We start from the raw sequence: 23,656 nt of genomic DNA, 5'->3' as shown, positions 1-23,656 counted from the left end.
TTTCCCTTGAATTACTGATTACAGTAAGAGATACAACATTTACTTTCAGCTCCTATCTTGTGGATTTTCTGGGAAGACCTCACCCAGATGCTTCCAGATAACTCACAACATCTGCTTCAAGGTTCACAGAGATAACACGCCCATGTATAATGCTTTCTGGACACTTCTGGGAACTACCCACACAGTTGTGGGGATGGGGAGCCCCAAATTCCAGGAGATATAGTACATTCTGCCAGGCAGCCCAGCTCTTCTTCTAGGAAAGTCACTCATCTGGACTCCAGGAGAGGCCTATCGATCTGTTCGAATCCTACAGACACACAACCACCCACCAAGGCAAAGCCCTTACCTCTGGCCATAGCTGACCTTCCAATGTGTTTTTCCCTGGAGAGGTCTGAAGTTGGGTAGTTCCTGCAATAGATAGATAAATAAATAAAAATAAATAAATAGATAGAAAACAAAATAGTTCAGGTATTTTTTTTTTTTTTGCTGGAATTAACTCCTACTAAATTTGTGGCCTGTATGCCCTTTCTCCTAGCCCTGTCTATATGCTCAGCCCAGCTCAGCTCCATGTCCTTTGTGTTAAGAAGGTCCAGACTCCATCCCTCCAACTGTCATGGTTTGGGTCAATGTGCTTCCAGTAGTGTTGGAATCCCCAGGTTGAAATGCTGAAGTGTTAGCATCTGAGAGGGGGCAGTAACACTGCATTATCTGTGGCCTGCAGTCAGACTGCTTTATTATAGTTGTCATTATTTATTTATTTATTTATTTATTTATTTTGCTGGTCCTGGGGCTTAAACTCTGGACCTGGACACTGTCCCCTGAACTTCTTTTTGCTTAAGACCAGGACTCTATCACTTGAGCCATAATGCCATTTCCAGCTTTTTTGAGTAGTTTTTTTTTTTTTTTAAGAGTCTCACAGCTTTTCCTGCCCAGGCTGACTTTGAACCATGATCCTCAGATCTTAGCTTCCTGAGTAGATAGGATGATAGACGTGAGCCAATTTTTTAGAAAGAGGCAGAACCTCAGGAAGGTAATGTTGACAGACTATTGTCATTGTCTGGAGATCCAGGACAAAGCAGGGAAACCAAAGGATATCTAGAAGAGTCTGAAGGATATATATATATATATATATATATTGCTGCTGGGGACTGGATCTAAGGCTACACCCATTTTAGACAAGCAGATGATCATTGAGCCATGTCCTCAGTCTCAGATTATATGATCTTAAAGTGCTAATCATGAGACTTCTAGCAGCCATAACTATGCTAAGTACCCAGACCAGAGGCTGGGTTGAGGAGTCCTGCTGAATATTAGGCAAAAGGGCAAGGAAAAAAGCTGGGCACTCACGCCTGCAATCCTCGCTACTCAGGAGACTGAGAACAGTTCAAAGCCAGCCTGGGCAGGAAGGTCTGTGAGACTCTTATCCCCAATAAACTAGGAAAACTCTGAAAGTAGAGCTGTGTCTCCAGAGGTAGAGTGCTATTCCTGAGAAAAAGAATCTCAGGGAGCTGAGTTCAAGCCTCAGGCTGTCACAAAAAAAAAAAAAAAAGGAAAGAAAGGCAAATAGGGAAACATAAACACGATCTTTGTCCCAACATCCTTTTGACTTGCCTCTCAAAACTTTTATTTTTATTATTATTATTATTATTATTGTGCTGATCCTGGGGCTTGAATTCACAGCCTGGATGTTGTCCCTAAGGTTTTGTGTTCAAGACTTGAGCCACATCTCCACTTCAAATTTTTGTGGTAAATTAGAGATAAAAGTATCACAGACTTTCCTGCCCAGGCTGGCTTCAGACCATGATCCTCAAATTTTAGCTTTCTGAGTAGTTAAGTTACCAGTGTCTGGCTGAAACTTTTCATTTTTTTAAGGTAAAAATGCAGGTTTATTTTTATTTTTTTGTGTAGGTTTATTTTTAAGATACAATTTTCATATAATAAATGGGATTCATTTTAAGTGTACAGTTTAAATCTTCCTATAAAATACCTAAAGTATTCAATAGTAAAATTAACAAGACTATAAATAAAGGAAACCAAAAAAGAAAAATCACTTTAAGTGCCTCTACTTCCACATTCAAATGTGATTTCATCTGTTCACATTCTTGTAGACACATCCATGCATACTTGCATTCCATTGTAATCAGTGTACAAATCATTTTGTATTCTGTAAGCTCCTTTCTAGATTATATCCTAAATACTTTTCAGATTGTTAGATAACCTTGCTTCTTGTTTCAACAGCTACTTGATACATTTATGATCCTATTTGATTGGCCATTCAGATTCTTTTCTTTTGCTATTTCTCTGCCCAGAGTATATACTCCTTGCCAGAGATACCAGGAATAGAACCCATGAACAGTTTAATAATTCTAAGGGAAGCCTGTTTCTGAGGATACAGCTTGATTTTTTTTCTACCCCAGTCTTTTTCTGCAGATCTACTTTTCAAGCCTGAAAAGAATTCCACGAGGAGAAGCAGTATATTTGCCAGTTTCATGCTGGTTTACACGGGAACTATGGCTCTAACCTTCCTCCAGATCTCAGTGACCTTCTTGACATTCCCAGAAGTCAGCTTTCTGGGCACAAAGAGCCCTGTGATGGGAAGGTGGAGAGGTAAAGACAAGCTGAGAGTTCTGGAAAAGGCTAGAACACAGAGTCTGTGAAAAAAGGGAATAAAAGGCAGGAAAGGGAAGCCAGGGTAGAAAGACACAGACAGACAGGAGCTAGTAATATGGAGCCATGAACACTAGGCTGGTCCCTACGTAACTGAATGTCATCACCAGTCCTTGAAAGAATGACTTTAAAGTCCATTTTTAGATGATCATCACTCTGGGAGTAGCAGGATGAATTAGCAGGGTAGAGATTTAAGATATTCCTTCTAAACTAGGGTAAATATGTTGATAGTCACCATTTACATACATATTCAATACACCAGACGTAGCCCTGAGCAATTACACAAAATAATTCACTTGATCCTCATAGCAATTCTGTGAGATAAATACCATCATCTTCAGAACGTCACAATAAACAAACTAATTAAACGTTATATGAAGAGGCAAAAGACCCAGCATAGCCAATTCAACATTAAAGAACAACATTGGATGGCTGATATCACTGGACTTCAAGACTTACGAAAGAAAGTGTGGTATTAACAAAACAAAAGGCAAATCGATTCATGGAACGGAAGACAGGGTTGAGATAGATCTGCTCAAATATAATCAACTTGACAGAGAAACAAAGGCAACACAGTGGAGAAAAGGAAGCTTTTAAAGAAATGGTATCAGAATGACTTGCCATACATATACATACATGTGTATGTTTTTGTGTGTATAAAAGCTCCTTTTAGCACACAGATCATATAAAACCAGGCCATAGGCTGAATTTAGCCTATTGACCAAAACTTGCCCACCAATCCCTGATCTAGACTGGTACTGAATAGGGATTATCCAGGTGAAATGAGAGGGTGGCATTTCTGGTGATTAGCATTAGCCTCTGCAGGGTGGTTGGGGAACCGAAATAGAAAAATAAAATAAAAAAATAACTGAACTTAAAGAAGGTGAGAAAGTGGGAAAACCACAAGACAGAACACACTGAAACAAACAAACACGGCAGGCAAGGCCAAAAGAGAGAGAGAGGGAGGGAGGAGGGGGAACATATATGATTTAAGAGCGCTCTTCAATATCTGCACTGCAGTGCTGGGTTCCAAAAGGGCTGGCCTAGTCCATGTAGTCCTCAAGTCTGGACTAGACCCTTGGGGATAGCCTGTCCCTACTTATAATAGCTGGAGGCCACCTCAACAAGAAAGGACTGAGGCTGGGGATTATAGTGCACTTGTAGCATGTACAGACCAGGCAGAGATTAAGAGTTTGCACACCGTTGTTCTTGTCAGCCTCTCCAAGCCTTCATCTCCTCACCTATCCAGGGTGCTTGGTATTCCCTGCCTTTTGCACTGTGAGGCTTTCACGCATGTAAACACCAGCAGTGTCAGAAACTTCCAAGGATGCAGTAACTGAAGCTATAATGATTACACCTTCAGCATCAGAGAGGTGATTGACACAATCACCTTTCAAATCCTTCTAGCCTCAGGAGTCAAGGCTTTCTCTCCATAGAAAAATGCTCAGGAGTCTTTGTCTTTAACTTGGTGATGTAAGTCTTTCATGATCATTACTCTGGGCTATACCTAATATTTAAACTCAAAAGGGCCTAGATTCAAACACCTAGATGGAAATGTACAGCCCTTTGATCCTGTCCCCCGCTGACTGACTTTATGGGCAGAGATCTTGTCTCTGTTTCTTACCAGGTACATGGAGGGGAAAAAAATCTGTGTCCACTCCCTCCATGTCCGAGGAATTATGGCAGAGGTGATCAAAGCATTTGTGGCATCACTGAGCTCAGGTCACGGGGTCCCAGGGAACCTTTTCCCTTTTGCAAAGTTGTTTTAACATCAAGCTCATGGACCTATGAAGGGCTTTGAGCTCCCTGAAAAACCTCCCACCTTGGTTAAGTTCAAAAAGGGAAAAAAACATGTAATTTTCCATCCTGATGGGAATGATGGAGAAAAACACCTGTTTCTGCTCTGAGGAACAGGTTGCCTGAGATCAGTCATCCGAGTTGGTCAGAACTGTGATTTCTAGGGTTGGAAATTGACAAGAGGCTATTACAGCACCAGGCCTTGGCCGGGTACAGTCACACATGCATCTGCCCATGAAAATAGTGACTCTAGACCCTCTTTCTGCTGACTGGTTCCCCAAAGATCCAGCTTAATTGTCCAGATTATGCTGGGCCTCACAGCTTTAGAAGACCCCTGGATGCTATGATGAGCTTCCAGTTAAAATCCAGTTCTATAAGGAAACAAATAGATTCTATAGATTTATCCCCAGCAGCTGGCCAGAGGTGGGAGGAGCCATTTTATTAGCTGGATTAAAGCAGTGAGAGCTCACTAATTTACAGATTTCTTGATGTCTGTCCACTTACACGGTGCCCAAAACACGATTTTCTACCCTCCATCCTTTGCTTGAAGAAGGATAGCCGTTGGATGACTGGATCAAACTTTTAACCTTTCCATCTTGACTTCCCCATCTATAAACTGGGGATGAGATGCGCTACCCTGCTTCCCTCGTGGGATTATTGTGAGGATCAAAGGACAGGAGAGTGCCCTGTAAGCAGGAACTACACACCGGAGAAGTGATCTGCCTCATAGGATGAAAGGAGGCTTTGTCCCCCTGGATAGCAGAAGGTGGCCAAGCACAAGGCACCAGTGGAACTGAGGTCACGCCTTGGGGTGCATTAAATTCTTGGACTCTTTGAACAGTGCAGTGTCCTCATGGCAACCCTAGAGACAGGATGTATGAGTCTCTTGGCATCATTGCAGGCACTCAGAAGCCATTGGCTCCTGGAGATCAAACCAGCCAAGGGAAGGGCAGGTCTGGAGCCTGCACTGCCACCCACTCAATGTAGAGCTGGGAAAGAGAAGGTCAAAGTCAGCAAGTGTCGTTCCCTGCCCCATTCTGGTCTACAAGCAGGTCCTAGGGGTGACTGTGTTGCCCAGAGTGAGTACCAGGCCCTACTCACCTGCAGGACCTGCAGGTTGCTGCTGTGGCCTGTGAACAGGCACCAACTGTGACCAGCTGTAGGAACTGAGTCAGAAAACCATGAGTCACGTCTGGCTACTGCTTCTACCTCAGAATTACAGACATTCTGGGGAGCACAGGTGTCCTTCTGTCCAGGGTGCTCAGGCAGTCACATGCCCCATCGGTGCCAGGTGGCACCGTGGTCATGAGTACCTCTCTGGGTCTATAGAGTTGGAATATTTGTGTCTGAATTCTAGGGTAGATCTCAGCAGATGTCTGAGATAATCTGGTTTTCTGCTTCCATTTGCTGCCAACCAGAAAGGTTAGCAAACTTGCCAAAGACCACTGGAGTAAAGTACCAAGGAAGGAAGGGAGGTCTGCAAACTCAGTTCTCCTTAGCCTCTCCCTGACAACACGATCTTTCTGAAAGGAAAGATCTAGCAGGTTTACTATGTGACTCCAACCTTTAGAGGACAGCATAAGGGAACATTTTCTGTGCCCACATCTACATCAGATAGCCAAAGAATGATTGAGGATTAACAATGTTATAATCCCCCAGTCCTAGAACTTGAACTCAGGGCCTGGGCACTGTCCCTGAGCCTCTTTGTGCTCAATACTAGCACTCTACCACTTGAGCCACAGAGCTACTTCCAGCCTTTTTTCTGAGTTGTTTATTGGAGAGAAGAGTCTCACAGGATTTTCCTGCCTAGGCTGGCTTCGAATTGTGATCCTCAGATCTCAGCCTCCTATGTAGCTAGGATTACAGAAGTGAGCCATCAGGGCCTGGTTTACAAGGTCATATTTTTCAGTAGACTCCACCACTGGTCTGATGAGAGATGGTGGGCACTCCTCAACCTGCCAATGTTTAAAAACCTTGTGCTCCATGGCCATGGCCAAAGGGGGAGAGCTCCACCCACCCCTGCCAGGCTGCGTGCAGGCAGAGACCAGCAAGCACACTCTCCTCTGGGTGTTTCCTGGTGCCCACCCACTATGGAATAACACAGACCTTGTACCACAGCAAGAGAAGCTGACCTTACAGGAGAAGGCATGCTCAAGTTGACCTGCTTTTGCCTCTGGCCTTTCATATTTCATAACTACATATTTTTTTCCAACCTTTCCATGGGGAAAACTGGGGACAGAGCCACAGCCAGGGAGGAACGGTTTGAAGGAATGGCCGCGGTGAGGAGGAGCAGGTGTGTCAGCCCTGGGGGGAGGGGGGAGGCGGGAGGGGGGAGGGGGGTGCATGACCATCTTCACCCATCCCAGCTCTGCCATCCTGAGCCAGAAAGAGGTCGGGCTGAGGGTGGGGGCGATGCTAAGGAACCCGAGAAGGAAAGCCCTAGGAAGAGAGGGGGTCCTCATGGTCTCCCCTATCAGGAAGGTCTCCTCCCTGAGTGGCAGCTTGGCAACGATTATGTCTCCCAAAATGTATCTCTCCTAAAGTCCAACAAACTCCCTTCAGCGAGTCTGGTGGAGCCTTTATGCAGGAGGTCTGAGATTTCATCTTCAGCACTACAAAAACAAATAGATAAAAACCCTCTGCTGGGTTTCTCCCATTGGACCAGGACTGTTTACCAGCCTTGGCTCTTTTATGTCTGAAGCCTCAGCCTCACCTTGCTCAAAACACCACTGGCGTCACACCACTCCCCTGCCAAAGGCCTCCTAATAGCTCCCCACTTCCCATGACAGCAAATGCACAGCCTAGGCTTGCCGGGTGACCTTGCTTCAGTCATTCAACTTCTATAGGTACAGGTTTTGGAAATTAAAGGCAAGGGTTCTATCATCTTACAAGTCTCTATTGTGCTGGGATCTTAGTGTCCTATAGTATTTAACTCCTCCCCTCCTCTACACCAGTCTTACGCTCTGGCCCAGCAGGGCTGAAGAGCTCTAGCCCTTGCATAACCTCTCTGCCCCTCTGGGCTTATTTCAGTTCCACTGGCTTTGTGGCACCTCCCTCTGGAGACTTCTGCCCATATCCATCCCATAGTTCTTGGATTCCTATTATTTCTATTACAGCTCCTCGCACCTATTTTGGTGCTTAATTCTTTCTTCTCTAGTGATTTTTATGCAGATCTGTTCTCTCTCCCTGGAGGGTTTCTTATACTTGCTTTAGTATCTGCCACCCAGGCTCAGCCCAATCTGGATTTTTTTTAAAGGGGAGTACTCAGACAGTTAATTGACAGCAGGAAAAAAAAAAAAAAAAGCAATTTAGTGAAAATGATGATTAACAATAAAGTCCTAAAAATTTACAAGACACAGGTGACTTCCCAGGAAAGTAGAGTCCTGAGCTCTGAAAGAAAAAAATCCCATGCCTGTGTTGGTAGCCAGAGTGGGATTGGGGATGGAGAGGGGAGGGGAAGGTTTGGCCCAGAGTTCTAGCGATGGCCCTGCTAGCATCTAGAGTATAACAAAAGCACCTCCCTCTCCTTCCATAACTTACTTGAAAAACTTAAGCCACCAGGAGCTCTCTCATTGTCCTTGCCATTTATAATTTAGACAATATTTCTAGAAGGCTGGGAAAGACTTCCCCCCAGGAAGAGAAGGGAAGCCAATCTGCAGGAAGAACTATAAATTCTTTCAAAACAGGTATTGACTCGCTTTTAGAAGTGAAAAGATTTTCTTCACTCTCACAATGAGCTCACCAGGCTGCAACCCTGGGCTTGGCATTGACAGGCCTGTCATGGGTGCGTTACCAAGGCAACAGGTTTTTATTCACAGGCACGGTAATCTCCTGGGAACTTCTGACCCATTCCAGGAAAAAGAACTCCTGGCAAAAATTGCGTTTTATTAGACACAGTGATTTTTTTTAATGGGCACAGCAGAACTATTTTTTTTCCTAGCATCAGGACACAGATTTTTAGCACATGTATATACAATCCAAGAGTCTGACTGGCATAACGCTTCTGTAATCAGGTGCAAATATCTGACTCCTCCTTCCTGGGAAACAGGTTTTAATTCCCAAAGCAATCAGAATGTCTATTGTTTGCATGCACCTTGGGTAGTCACAAAACAGTATCTTAACAGCTAAATGTGTAAAGTAGTATAGAAAAATTTTGAAAGCCAAAAAGTTGTGTTTCCCAAATACCAGAATCACTATGAGTGCTACTTTTATAAAAGACCTAAAGCTGTGAGTGAATTGAGACACAGTGATTTCTTGCCAACTTGCCTTTGCCAGTTGGGGTTTTGAGAGAATGTTGTTTTTGTTTTATACACTGAAACTTTAGAAGTTGGAAATCTGTTTTCACATGTGCTGTTTGTTGAGCCAATTTTAAAATTTAAACAGAAGTCCACTTTTGGTTCTCTCTTCCCTTGAGCTCTGCTGTCGCATAGAAGAGGGGCACAGGCCCTGGTCTGGACTGACATTCAGGACTGAATTCAAGCTCCTGTATGTATTTGGATGACCCTGGCCAAGTTATTTAACTTCTTGATTTCCTCATCTGTAAAATGAGAATAATGGCACTGTCCATCTGAATTGAGAACCGTAAAATATAGTCAGCTCTCTGTATCTGTGTATCCAATCAACTGTGGATCAAAAACATTTGAAAGGTGGATGAATAAAGAGCAGAAAGGGGAAATGCAGTCATAAAATTCAACACATATCCTGCAAAATTAAGAAAATTGAGGGGAGGAGGATGGCTGGACATTGGGAGGGTGACAGTCATTAAGAGGCACTGTGTTCATAAACTGCTTTGTTGAATGGCAGCTCCTTTGTACAACTACTTAAAGAAGAATATATGTTTTAAAAAATGTGAAAAATGCATCTGTATCGAACAACGTACTGTTTTCTTGACATTATTCTCTAAAAAATGGCACAATATATGAACTGTTTATTTGGTATTTACACTAATGCTGATTTAAAGCCACCTACAAATGAAATAAAACACACTGGAGGATTGTGTAGATATGTATAAATACTGGCCCGGGCCAGTCTGGGCAGAAAAGCCAGTAAAATTCTACCTCAATGAAGAAGCGAGGCACAGTGGCACAGGCCCGTCCCCCCAGCTCTGGGAGGAGGCAGAAAGTAGAGAATAGGCAGAATGAAATCCAGGCAGGAAGTAAGACCTATTGCCAAAATACCCAGTTCTAAAAATGACTAGCAAGCATGAAGACTTGAGCTGAAGCTCCAGTACTGCCAACAAAATTATAAGAAGATACTAAACTTTCTTTTTAATCAAATAAATTAAAATACCATTTTCACCATATTTGCAAAAATTATAAAGCCTGAATATACATTTGTAGTCAGGCTGTGGAAGACATACACCCTTTGAACACAAGCATATTCATATTGTGGGTGGAAAGGCAAAAGGGGACAATCCTTATGGAAGGAAATTTAGTTCATCCTTCCATCCAGGAATTTATTCTAAATTTCTAGGAATTTATCCTAAACTATATGTCCAATAACTTGAAATCATCATGTGCACATCACTGTTCATGGCTACATTTTTGTAATAGCACATTAGTAGAAATAATCTCAGGGCCGAGAATGTTGCTTAGTGGTAGAGTACCAGCTTAGCATGCATGAAACCCTGGGTTTGATTCCTCAGTACCACATACACAGAAAAGGCTGGAAGTGGTGCTGTGGCTCAAGTGGTAGAGTGCTAGCCTCAAGCAAAAGAAGCTCAGGGACAGTGCCTAGGCCCCAAGACTGGCAAAAAAAGAAGAAAGAAAGAAAGTAAGAAAGAAAGAAGGAAAGAAGGAAGGAAGGAAAGAAGGAAAGAAAGAGGGAAAGAAAGAGGGAAAAAAAGGAAAGAAAGAAAGGAAGAAAGAAAGAAAGGAAATCACCTCAACTCCTACAATAGTAATAAAATATATGTGGCACAAAATGGAACGTTCTATAGTTGGGAACAAATGAAGCTCTCTGAAATAACCTCAGATAATATAGTTCAGTGGGAAAAATCAAGATAAAAAGTATAAAATGATTATCTTTTAAGATACAGAAAAAAATAAGAATATGCTTTTTAATAAGGGACATGAAACCCAAAGGGATGGCCGAGTTCATCTTTTCATATGATTTTGACTTATTTTTTTGTCAGTCACAGGGCTTGAACTCTGGGCCTGGGCGCTGTCTCTCAGCTCTTCAGCTCAAGGCTAGTTCTCTACCACTTGAGCCACAGTGCCACTTCTGGTTTTCTGACGCCTAGGCTGGCTTTGAACCACGATCCTCAGATCTCAGCCTCTTGAGTAGCTAGGATTATATGTGTGAGCCACTGGTGACTGGCTTGATTTTGACTTCTAAGCCATGCTCATACCTTACATGTTCAAAAAGGAGAGTATAGCCCACAGCTAATGCTAAGCTGAATACAAAAAAACAAGCTTCACATGTCAGTTTTATCATCACAACACAGAGAAAATGAAAGATTTCTTTTTAAAAGAATTAATCCAAATGATTTCAAACACAATATTCTGATCATACACCCCTAAGCAGTCTATACGCAAAGGACAATGAACAGCAAAGAAATGCTGAACTTCATTTGCGGATGGTATTATTTTCATAGTTATTCCACTATTTTGTTCCATGTAGCAAAGGGAGAAAACCAAGTGAGCATTTGGATCATATTTGCACTATGAAAGAAGGGTGACAAAAAAGATGAAATGAACCAGGCCCTAGTAACTCACACCTGAAATCCTAACTTCTCAAGAGGCTGAAATCTGCAACTTATGGTTCAAAGCCAGCCTAGGCAGAAAAGTCATGGGACTATTATCTTCAATTAAGCAGCAAAAAAGCCAGAGTGCAGCTTGGCTCAATTGGTAGAGCACCAGCCTTGAGCAGAGAAAGCCAAGCAAGAGCATGATGCCCTGAGTTGAAGTCCCAGTATGAGCACAAAAAGAGAGAATGAGAAAGGGAGGAGGATGAGATCTTTTTAAAGCCTAATTCTAACTAAAATGAACAAGAGCTCTATAAATTCATGGTGTTTTTGTTTTGTTTTGTTTTTTGGTCAGTTGTGGGGCTTAAACTCAGAGCCTGGGCACTGTCCCTGAGCTCTTTTACTCAAGGCTAAAACTCTACCATTTTGAGCCACAGCCTGGTTTTTGAGAGGTTAATTGGAGGTAGGAGTCTTATGGAACTTATCTACCCAGGCTGGCTTTGAACCACGATTCTCAGATCTCAGCCTCCTGAGTAGCTAGGATTATAGGCGTGAGCCACTGGCGCCTGGTTTCATTGTGATTTTTTTCTAAAGAAAATAGTATGTCTTAGCTCTGTCATCAAAAAGATCTAAACATGATAATCTTCCAGTAACAGTAAGCATTCCCAACACCCAAACATTAGATTTTAAATAACATCTCTTACCAATCAGAACTTTGAAGAAATAGCTATTTCCAGGGAGGGATAGGAGGAAGACATGTTTAGCCTAGAATACTTGAAAATTGATGGGGCTGTAGGAGTTCCTTGCAGGATCTCTCATAAGCCAAATCTGGGCATCAAAATGATAAGCCTAGATTACAACATGCTGAGTAATCAGAGTCTATAAATCCATATCATATGAAAAAATAAATAAAACATAAGAGGTGTAGAGGAGTTAAACTTATTTTCTAGATGAGACAGAGAAGAAAACTTCCTTTATGGAAGAAAACCAACTAACAACCAAAAGTAAAAGAAATGGTTGAAACAGAAAATTACCATTTTATGTTCACTGTGATGATAGTTCACGCCAGAAACATCCAGTTCTGCTATAACCCACGAGAAAGGACAGTTGCCTGGTCCCCTAGCATCTCCCTGCACATAATTCACCAATCACACAGCAATGGAGGCACCTTCCCAAGAGAGAAATCCAGCAGACATCATCATAGCTGAATTAGCAAACTAAACATCACCACTGAGGAGTTTTGTCAAAGCTTGTGGTCCCTAAAATGAGACAATCATGGCGACACACAATCTATGTTGTATTTCTGCCAAAAGAGGTTAGATCTGCTTCTAGCAATGAAAAAACCCATTTAGACAAATCCAAATTAAAGATGCACAGGTGTGTGCTAACATACACACAACAACCAGCTTAAATGTCTCACTGGCGCACAAGAAACAAACAGAAAGGCTAAACAACTGTTCTAGAATTAAAGAGATCCAAAAGACAGGACAAGTGAATGAGAAGTATGGTCTCCCATGAACTAATAAGCAAAAAAGAATAGTCATTTAATTCACTATATTAACCAGCTTAAGGGAGCAAATCACATGATTATCTTCAATAAATGTAGAGATTGGACTGACTAGATTTCAATATCTACTTAGGACTTTAACATTTTTTTTATAACTTAGGAACAAAGTTGAGCTTTCTTAATCTCATAAGGAAAACAAACTAAATGTTTGTTCTGTGTTTAGAAATGTTCCAAACTCCAAAATGTTTCTGCAGTTAAAAAGATTCCATTTTGGAGAATTCCAGACTCATGATATTTACATTAAGGATATTCCAACTATATCTAAAAGAAAAAGCTTATTACAAACAACATACTTGGTGATGAAAATCTGAATGTTTTTCTTTTGAATGTGTGAATAGAAAAGCCTCCAATCTTCTATACAATATTCTAGACCAGGCCTGAGCCAGCACAGTAAGATACAGAAAACAAATGAGGTAAACATATTGGAAAGGGAGCAGGGAAGCTGTTGTTATCAGCAGGATAATGTATGGAGAAAATTGTAAAGAATATATAGATAAATTAAGATAAGAATTTTGCCTAGGGCTGGTGGCTCATGCCTGTAATATTAGCTACTCAGGAAGCTCAGATCTGAGAACTATGGTTTAGAGAAAGCCCTGGTAGACACATCCATGAGATTCTTATCTCTAATTAACCAGGAAAAAGCTGGAAGTGGAGCTGAGGCTAAAGTAGTAGAGAGGCAGCCATGAGCAAAAATGTCAAACAAGAGCATGAGACCCTGAGTTCAGGCCCCAGTACCCCCCCACCCCCCCCCACACACATATACACTCCTTTACTGCTATTCACAAAATCAATTCCAGATATATTAGGAATGACCTAAATCAGAAGAGCAAATATACAAAGCTTTTAGAAGGAAGTATGTGATATATTACTGACCTCAAGATAAAAGAATTTGTTAATAAAAACAGAAAGCACAACCCATTGAAAAAAATAATAAAACAACTGCCAGGCACTGGTGGCTCACACCTGTAATCCTAGCTACTCAGCAGGCTGAGATCTGAGGATTGTGGTTCAAAGCTAGCCTGGGCAGGAAAGTCCGTGAGACTCTTATCTCTAATAAACCACTAGAAAACCAGAAGTGGTGCTGTGGCTCAAGCCGTAGAGCACAGGAACAGGGTCCAAGCCCAGAGTTCAAGCCCCACGACCAACCAAAAAAAAAAAAAAAAAGATTCTTTATCTCCAATTAACCAGCAGAAAACCAAAAGTGGTGCTGTGGCTCAAACTAGTGAAGTACTAGCCTTGAGCAAAAGAGCTCAGGGATAGCACTCAGGCTCTGAGTTCAAGACCCACAGACCAACAACAACAAAAAAGGTTTAACTATATACTTAGGAACAGAGACAACTATGCAACAGGCAATGGCCGGATTACATATGACTTTGGCCTTCTCATCACAAGCTACGAAAGCCAAAGGTACCACCTCTGCAGCTACCAGCCTCGTTGGCCAGGACCTGGTTAATGTCTGTCATCTTCTCTATTTTTTTCATCCCTGCTTCCACCTAATGACTAACCATAGAAAGACAGTATGTTGTCCCAATGACTCACTGAAGACCACTTAAGTGAATCATTTAAAATGCCTTGCTTCTGATTTGCTGGCCTCTGCTTCTGCTAGCCAACAGCCTCTAATCAGAGCAAACCTAAACTTTTCCCTTACCACTCCCCTGCCTGCCTTTGAGTCTCTACAAAAGGAAACTTATGGCTTGCTCCAGCAAGTTCTGACTCAATAGACTTGTTTGTTCTCATTTGGGTGGTCTTCATTTATTTCTACAAAATGAAGGACTTCACTCATCAACATTCTCCACAAAGAGAGTGGAAAGAGAAGCCCAGCATGGTAGCTGAGGCCCGTAATCCCAGCCCTCCAATACTTAAAACAGGAAGATCTCAAATTTGAAGTCAGACTGAACGATGTAGTAAAACTCGATCTCAAAAATAGGGTCTTCCCACTCCCTTTGTTTTGTGGCAGCTAGTGTGCTTACCTAGCAAGCATGAAGCCCTGTGTTCTATTTCTAGTGCAAAAAGGGAAACAAAAAGTGGGAAGATAAGTTTTGGAGTGGAAGAAGGTATTGCTGTTTCTATAACCACACACACACACACACACACACACACACACACACAAAACTGCTACATAGCCTATATAGAGAATGCCTTAAAAAGGGGAAAGACACACCAGAAAGGAAAAAGAAAAAAAGATCTCACTGAGCACTTTATAAAAAGAAATATAAACGATCAATGAACATTAAAAGAAGGGAAAAAAACCTCTCATCAGGCTCATTAGCAATCAGGAAAACACCACTGTTCTATGCTGTGGGTGGTATAGGTATTGTAGGTATTGTTCATCTACCTGGGATCAAGATGCTTGATTGGCTCCAGGTGAGCAGCAGGACTGGGGATCCCAGGCCAGACTGTAGCCAAGAAAGGCCTCAGTCATACCTCTTCCTTCCCCTCTGGGGATGTAGACAGTGCTGTCCCACTCCAGGAGAAGGAGGAATGCTATGTTCTGGAGCCTTTTTGTTTTTGTTGTTATTATTATTGTTGTTGTTGTTGTTGTGTATGCCCATCCTGGGGCCTAAACTCAGGATCTGAGTGTGGTCCTTGAGCTTCTTTTGCTCAAAGCTAGCACTCTATCACTTGAGCCACAGCACCACTTCCAGGCTTTTTCTGAGTAGTTGGAGGTAAGAGTCTCACAGACTTTCCTGTCCAGGGTTGGCTTTGAACCATGATCCTCCAGATCTCAACTTCCTGGGTAGCTAGGGTTACAGGCCTGAGCCACCAACATCCAGCTCCAGGAGCCTTTTTAGTTTCAAAGATTGATTTTGATCTGAGTAACGATGGCTCACATCTGCAATTCAAACTATTTGTGCAGGCTGCACTTTAAGGCCAACGGGAACTGAAAAGTTCATGAGACCCTTTTTCAGCCTATAGCTGGATGCTGTGGTGTGCACCTGTCACCCCATACATTACAGGCTGCGATTGGGAGGATCACAGTTCCAGGCCAGCCCTGGACAGACTTGACCAAGGGAGTTTATCTCCACAGAGGAAAGCCAGATGCTAGGGCACACACCTGCAATCCCAGCAGCAAGGGGAAGTCTGCAGTCTGCAGATCATACCTCAGGAAGAGAGACCCTATCCTAAAAATGACCATCAGAAAACAGGGCTGGAGGCTTGGCTCTAGTGGTATAGTGTCAAACAAGTTCAAGCCCAAGTGCGCGCGCGCACACACACACACACACACACACACACACACACACACACACACACACACACACACACACACACACACACACACACACACACACACACACACACACACACACACACACACACCCCTTAACATAATTGACATTGCTTTCTCAAACCAGGGAGAAGCAGGGATGGGGATCATGGGGCAGAGGAGGGGTGTGGCAGAGGCACACTTGTCCACAGTCACTGGTGGCAGGAGGAATGTGAGCCTGGCTGAGGGCTGAATGTGTTGTTTCCTAAGAACTAGAGAATGGGCCATTCAGAATTTAGCATCCTGACCTGCCTTCCTCTGCCCTTTCAGAAAGAAGAAAGAGTGCTCCTAACGATGATCAAAACAATACTCAGTAGTGGCAATTCCATGTAAAGAGGCATTTGTTCAAGATGGGAAAATCAAGGTCCAGAAGGTGAAAGAACTCGCCCAAGGCCATACAACCGAAGAACTAGAATACATTATCAGTGGGGCTCTAAACACATAGCTTTTCCCCCACCCATCTGTACTTCTCAATGCTCTCAGACCTGCGTTCACCCCCAGGCCTTTACCTTCAGACATGTACCCCCCCCCAACTGCTCTTCAAGAGCCTCTGCCCCCTACCCCACAAGAGACAAGTGGCCTTCTTGCTTCTGCATTGTCATCTCATCAGAAGACTACATTCCTCTCCCAAACTACACAATCATGCAGGGGGTGGCTGGAGTCTGGAGCATCAGACACACTTACCTTGCCAGGACAGCAGCAGCAACAGCCCCACAAGGGTAACGCTTGGCCACAGCCCCATGCCAGAATGTGCCAGGTGTCCGGGGCCTCTGGGTATCCAGCCTCTTTCCACAGATGGATGGGCTAGTCCACCTCCTCCGGCTTTTATGCTCCTCTGGGATCTGATAGCACACCTGTCATAAATTTTACTGTGTTCACCTTTGGTAGGGGGCAGTGGCTGGCTGTAAACGATAAATATTAACATTTAGGCACAAGAGTTCTAGAGGCAGAAGAGTCAAGATGGATAGATGATATGTTCTCATTGTTGACACACAAAAGACCAGCACCGCACAGCTGCCTCCATGCAGCCTTCCACAGTGGCAAGGGGCCCCAGAAAGTACCAGGGGCAGAAACTGCTGCCACCAGTGGTCAGTCTGCTGGAAACAGGAGAGGCCTGGGAATCAAAGGCACTGGGCTAGACCTCCAACAGCTGTGGGATCCTGGCTAAGTCCTTCTACTAGGCTCAATTGTATCCACTGCCAACCAGGAGATAAAAGACACAGGGAAGCAGAATTACTCAGTTAACAACTGTAAGGCACAAAGCCACCTCCAAATGTGAGTTCTCTTCCTGGTGTCCCTCCCATTTCTCCCCAGCACCAGTGGGCTCTGTGGTTAGCAGGATGCAGGGAGGTTTGTTTCTGTCTCCCTCTTCCCCTCCAAACCCACGGGGAGCCGGAAGTGTTGGGCCCGCAGCGCGCACACCACGCATTTATTGTCTGCGGGTTGAATTGAGAGATGAGGTGAGGCTGGGGGTTGAGTCTGACACCATCAGCAGTTTCCTTTAGGCTACGCTGAGTCGGATGGCTGAGAGGTCCAAGCGGAGCCGACTAAGCTGGAGTGGAAAACCCAAGTGATTAAATCCCCTTGAGGGTGAAAGTTAACATCCTCCCGCCTCCCAAATACCCAGGAGAGATTGCCTTGGTTAAGACGGTTATGGATAAATACATTGAAATCCTCCTTGCCTGTGTCCAGCCTGTAATAGCTGGTCTGAGAGTCTGTGTTCTAGGATCTGGCTCTGAGGCCCACGCTGGCTCATCTTGCCCAACTCAGATCTTGTTCTCTTGCCTAACCTGGACCATTTTTCTCCTATTTTAAAAATCCGTTCCAGTTGTCTTAAGCCTAGTGTGAAGATTAAGTGGGTGGCCCTTTATTCCTAGATCCCTGATTTTAGGATGTCTTCCTTCCACACCTGCTTAGAAGAATGTGAGGTGGGAAGATGAATCCCAACTTCTTGGAAGGCAGAAGTAGCCGAAGCTTGGTTCAAGGCCGGCCCCAGGATAAAGCTGGGGGACTTACCTGAAACAATAAACTAAAGCAAAGAGAGCTGCGGGGAGTGGCTCCAGTGGTGGAGCATCTGCCTAGCAAGCATGAGATCCTGAGTTCAAATCCCCCCAAAATGTGATATGGATGACTAATCACTGATGTAACCAAGGCTTAGCCTCAACCTTAGGACTGAAGCCGGGGCCGGGCGGGGTTGGGGGCTGAGGGTGGGGGCCGGCAGTCTTAGACCATGCCAGAGGATGTGAGCATTACCAACCCCACTGGCTATTGGCTAATCTCAGGGCCTGGAAGAAGGTGGCACTCACAGAAAAGGAAGAAGGAAACAGAGCCAACACCAAGGCCTGCAGGGGCTATTTGAGCAGCAGAACACTTGCCACCGTTACTCGACTGTCCACAAACTCAATGAGAGACTTACAGTCCCTATCCTACTACAGAGGATGTCAGGAGACCCAACCAGCTCTGTGGCACCAGCAGCCAGGGGAGGATCTCCAAACCTGTTTGAATAGGATGAGGTTCATGCCCCCACCTCCCACTCATGCTTGCACAAGTTAAGCAGGCTATGTGGCAAGGTCAAAAAGGCCTGGCTCTATCTAATTCATGCTTATTCTCATCTTTCACGCATCACTACAATGGCACTCTGGCCCCTCTGGGCTAGCCACACACCAGTCTCTATCCTCTTTTATATTTAGAAACTTTGGGAAATGACTTGAAAATGTGTTTCATCTCTGAAAGGCATTGTGGTATAAGACAGACCCAACTGCTTTTCAGACCCAAGAAATCTTGGGGTTCCATTCACGTCTCAAGGAATCCTGACCAGCCCTGAGGCAGTGGCTGGCCGCAGTACTTCTTAGACCCTCCTGCCAGGCTGGTAGCTTGATTGGTGCCTGTCACCGATGTGGTTTATAAGCAGCTGAGAAAACCAGGGGAGAAGCTCCATCACTTGCCCATAAGTTTTTATTCTTTGATTGTCGCTAGAAGGTGTATTGGTGAGGTGAGGAGTGGGTGGCTTTTGTCTATAGTTCTAGCTACTTGAGAGCCTGTGGATCTCAGCTCAAGATTAGCTGGGGCAAAAAGTTGATGAGACAAGGCTCAATCAATAAAAACACTGGGCTTGGTGGCACACACATCATCACAGCTACATGGGAAGTATAAATAAGAGGTTCATAGACCAGGCCAGTCCAGGAATAGGAGATACTATTTAAAAAATAGCTAAAGAAAATAAGGTTGGAAGTGTGGCTCAAGTGGTAGAGTGCCCTTCTAGCCAGCATAAGACCTGAGTTCAACACTCAGCACTACAAGAAAAGAGGGAAAATGCATTAAGGAAACAAATCCTAATGGAGAAAATATTCTCCATTGAGTATTGTAATTAAAAAATATTATGTGTATCTTTTGGGAAAAACCCAGGTTCATGAGCTCATGTCTAATAGGGATGGTTGTGTATGCTTTTCTCAGAACACTTCCTGATGACTGACAAAGCTGAGAAATTACTGTGTTTCAAATACCCACCAGGGAGTGCCAGACAAAGCCACAAGCCCAGGGCCTGTGCAGAGGAAAGCAGCACTAGCGTTAGAAGAGTTATATGTATGTAATCAAATAAAATATGTTCCTCAATAAATGAACCATTTTCAATGTAAAAAAAAAGGAAGTGTTTTTCACACTGAAGGTATAACTCATTATTTCATGAAGTTAACTCAATAAATTATCATCCTATTTTAAAAGGTAGAATATAATCTATCTGAGGGCTAGGTACCAACTTATCATCCTTACCTGCTCAGGAGGTAGAGATTTCGAGGATCACAGCACAGTCAAAAGAGTTGCTGAGACTCCATCTCAACAGAAAAAGCTGTCATCCTGACAAATAGGAAGATCACAATCAAGGTCAACCCCAGGCAAAAAGCAAGACCCTATCTCAAAAACAACCAGAGAAAAAAGGGCTGGAGCTATGGCGCAAGAGGTGTAGTGCCTACAACAAGCATGAGGCCCTGCGTACAAACATCAGTACTGTGAAAAAAGATCATAGGGCATGGAATGTAATAAGGACAACTAATATAGTAGAAAAACTGGTTTCTGCTATATTAAATGATGTAATATGGTGTGTGTGTGTGTTTTGGTGCCAGTTCTGGGCCATAAACTCAGGGCCTGGGCACTGTCTCTGAGCTTCTTTGCTCAAGGCTAGCATTCTACCACTTGAGCCACAGCTCCACTTCTGGCTTTTTGGTGGTTAATTGGAGATGAGTCTCACAGACTTTCCTGCCTGGGTTGGCTTTGAATTGCAATCCTTAGGTCTGAGTCTCCTGAATAGGATTACAGGCCACCGGTGCCCAGTATGTAATATGTTTTTTGTTTTTTGGTTTTTTTTTTTGTCCATCATGGGGCTTGAACTCTGGGCCTAGGTGCTGTCTCTCAGCTCTTCAGCTCAAGGTAAGCACTCTACCAATTGAGCCACAGTGCCACTTCCTGTTTTCTGGTGGTTAATTGGAGATAAGAGAGTCTCACAGACTTTCCTGCTGGCTTTGAACTGTGATCCTCAGATCTCAGCCTCCTGAGTAGCTAGGATTACAGGCATGAGCCACTGGTGCCCAGCTCATCATATGTATTTCTTAACATGAGACACAGTCAAAAAGAAACTACTTTCTTAGACGTAGATCCTTAAGGAAATCCCTAGAGTTTGAAGAAAAATAAGGCAGAGGTTTGTTTTTCCTCCTGGTTAAAGGTGCAGCTAGTTCCAATTATATTGTGTTAGGGAATGGATAGAAATAATACCACTGGATGACTGGGCCATGGGAATCATGGACAGGTCAAGCTTTATGATAATTGAGGACAGAGCATGAGTCAAATTGTCCTCTTCCTTCAACAAGGTAACCCCAATTCTTGCCCCCTGGATGAGTATGACGGGAAGTATACCCCAGGATCCTGTCATCTTGGATAGGTACCTACAGTTGTCTATTTTCTATCACAAGACCCAGGCACATATGTGAGTGGAATGGTGCCCAGTGCTAGTGCCGGAGCTAACTTAGCTGCCCACAGCAGAACTTGCTTAGAATCAAGGTACTAGGGTGGGGCTCAAGTAGTAGAGCATTAGCTGTAGCGCTAATACTGCTCAGCAAGTGCAAGGCTCTGAGTTCAAATCCCAGCATTGCCAAAATAGCAACAACAAAAAATACCTTCACGAGAGGTTGTTCTGAATATAATAATATGCACATATGAAATTTCAAGGTGAAACCCCTTGCTACAATATACAGTAAAGTAGAATAAAACAGGCTCTCTTGGGAAGCTAATCGCAGCAGGAAGGGGCTAAACGCAAGGAAAGGGTGAATGGGCGAATGAGTAAATATGATGCAAGTGCTTCAGAAAGATGTATGAAAATAGAACAACGAAACTAGTTGAAATTGTTTTAAGAAAAGGGGGAAGGGAATTGGGGTGAGTGATAGAGGGGGTGAGGTTGATGGGGTACATTATATTCATGCATGCAAATGTCACAATGATTCCCCTTGTGAACTAACTAGACTAATAAAAATGATTCATTAGAGAGTGCAGAAGAGATCAAATGAAGAAGTAATAATGTAGTTCTTGGGGAGGAAAAAAACACCAGGTTTGAATATTACATCCTTACTAATAAAAAAAGGAAGAAGACAGCATAGAACCCAGCAGGACCAGTGGGCACCTGAGGCAGGGCGCTTCACTTAATCTTTGCTGTTTCCCTGGCAGCTAGCCAGTTCCTGCTCGATTTGAAATTTTATTGAACATTGGATAAAGAAATACATAAATGAATGTTGGAATAAAGGTAAGAGACCAAGTCTATGATTAAAAAAAAATCCACTTACAGAACAGACTAGAAAAGACGAAAGGAAAACAAATCATGGTTTAGGATCAAGAATTGAAAACAAACAAAAAAGACCCACATAGCTTCTTCTGCATGTGAACCAAGATGGTGTCAGGGAAGGAGCATTGAGGGACACGGCCATCATGCCTTCCACGCAGGCTCTCCTTACTGGCTCCACACTGAAATTACCTAGAAAGTTTGCTCTTGTTTTTGTTTTGAACTAGCCGTGTCCAGGCTTCACCCTGAGAGTCTGATTTAGTGGGTCAAGGGTAGGACATGGGCATTGAATAGTTTTTAGAGATTCTGCCATGCAGCCAAAGCTGAGATCCTTGGCTCCCAACAGCCAGGTCTTTCCAGGAACCCCTGGGCGTGCAACACAGAAGGGCAAAGAGGAACTCTGCCCTATTGCATCAGGCAGGTCAAAAGTCCACCTGATGACAGGAGATGTGTTGACAGCTGACAAAAACAAGGCTCACCTAGTGACCTCTCTGGAGAGGGAACCTTGAGAATGAATGTGTGAGGTAAGATGCTGAGGCGTAAACCAGAGATCAGCGGTAGATATAGAAAAACCCAGATGTGGTGCTTGGAGAAGCCCAGTCATTGAGACCAGGAAGTGTGAAGGGAAGTTCTAGATCAAGCAAGAGGTCAGTGGTTGCTGGCAATTGCTTCATCTCCATTCTGCAGTGAGCAGACTCAGGCCATTTGGGGGAGGGTGAGTTGACCTACCCATCATACATACAAGATACCCTCTTCTAATACCAGCATTTAGTTCAAAGATGGTACTGTGGCTGGCTGACACCATTTATGGGGCAGGCAGGGCAGGGGGAGCTTCTGCCCATATAGCACAAGCCCTTGGCATTCTCTACATCAGAGGGGCACTCTGTCTCTTTGTTCCTTTCTCTTTCCAACTCAAGAGGATCCCCAGACCCGAGAATCCTGCTAGCTCCAACGAGGAAGTCTGACAGCTATCCTTCCCAGCTTGTCCACAGAGGGTGGAGGTATTTGTATAGCACAGAGGAAGAAGGAAAGGCTACCTTTAGCCTGAGATGACCATCTTGGACAGCCTCAAGACCCTTCTAAAAGTCCCAGAAGACTGTAGGAATGACTGTCTTTGCTCATTTGTGGTCTGTGGATGTGTCTCCTTCTAGGCTTAGCTTTGTTTGTTTTTTTGCCAGTCATGGGGCCTGAACTCTGGGCCTGGGCACTGTCCCTCAGCTCTTCAGCTCAAAGCTAGTGCACTACCACTTTGAGCCACAGCGCCACTTCCAGCTTTTTCTGCTTATGTGGTGCTGAGGAATCGAACCCAGGGCCTCATGCATGCAAGGCAAGCACTCTACCACTGAGCCACTTTCCCAGCCCCTAAGCTCAGCTTTAAATGACATTTTTGCTGAGTACTTACTGGGTATCAGCCATCTGGGCACTCAAGTCTATAAGTGTTGCAAAGGGTTAAATGTTCTGACGAAGGTCACTCAACAAGAAAGTTTAAAAGGGAATTCTGACCCCAAACTCTTTTTCCATAGTCATCCATTCTTCCCAGGCTGGACAGAGGGCATGCCTGGTGGACCGGCTTTAGTCCATAGTTGTTCATGCTTTCCAGGCCGGATGGAGAACGTGGAACGGCTTTAGTGGCCTTTGGTCCAGAGTTAGCAGAGGGTGGCCTTGGCTCATGTGCTGAGCTTTGCTGCAGAGTTTGGCAGTGTGACCTTCACCTCTGGATACTGAGTCTAAGGGGCCCCTAGTGACCAAGGTACAGCCTGAGCATCGGGGTACTGCAAACCTGGCGAGGAAGTGCCCCTTCTCCTGACAGAAGGCATGGATGACTCCTCTCCGTGGTACCATCCCAGAAGGCCC

General features: G+C 43.9%; 1 protein-coding gene across 1 annotated transcript in view; it reads right to left on the bottom strand.

The window, feature by feature from the left end:
* The window catches only part of Plb1 (phospholipase B1), a 180,185-nt gene that overhangs the window by 109,639 nt on the left and 46,890 nt on the right, over positions 1-23,656 (bottom strand). The window contains exon 2 of the mRNA XM_042696639.1: positions 347-408. Coding sequence (XP_042552573.1) covers positions 347-408 — 62 coding nt within the window. The remainder of the gene's footprint in view (positions 1-346; positions 409-23,656) is intronic.

Source organism: Dipodomys spectabilis, unplaced genomic scaffold (assembly GCF_019054845.1).
Source record: "Dipodomys spectabilis isolate Male_0828 unplaced genomic scaffold, ASM1905484v1 ptg000210l, whole genome shotgun sequence".
NCBI lineage: Eukaryota > Metazoa > Chordata > Mammalia > Rodentia > Heteromyidae > Dipodomys > Dipodomys spectabilis.
Note: the sequence above shows the minus strand (reverse complement) of the source record. Positions and strands in the feature narration are given on the sequence as shown.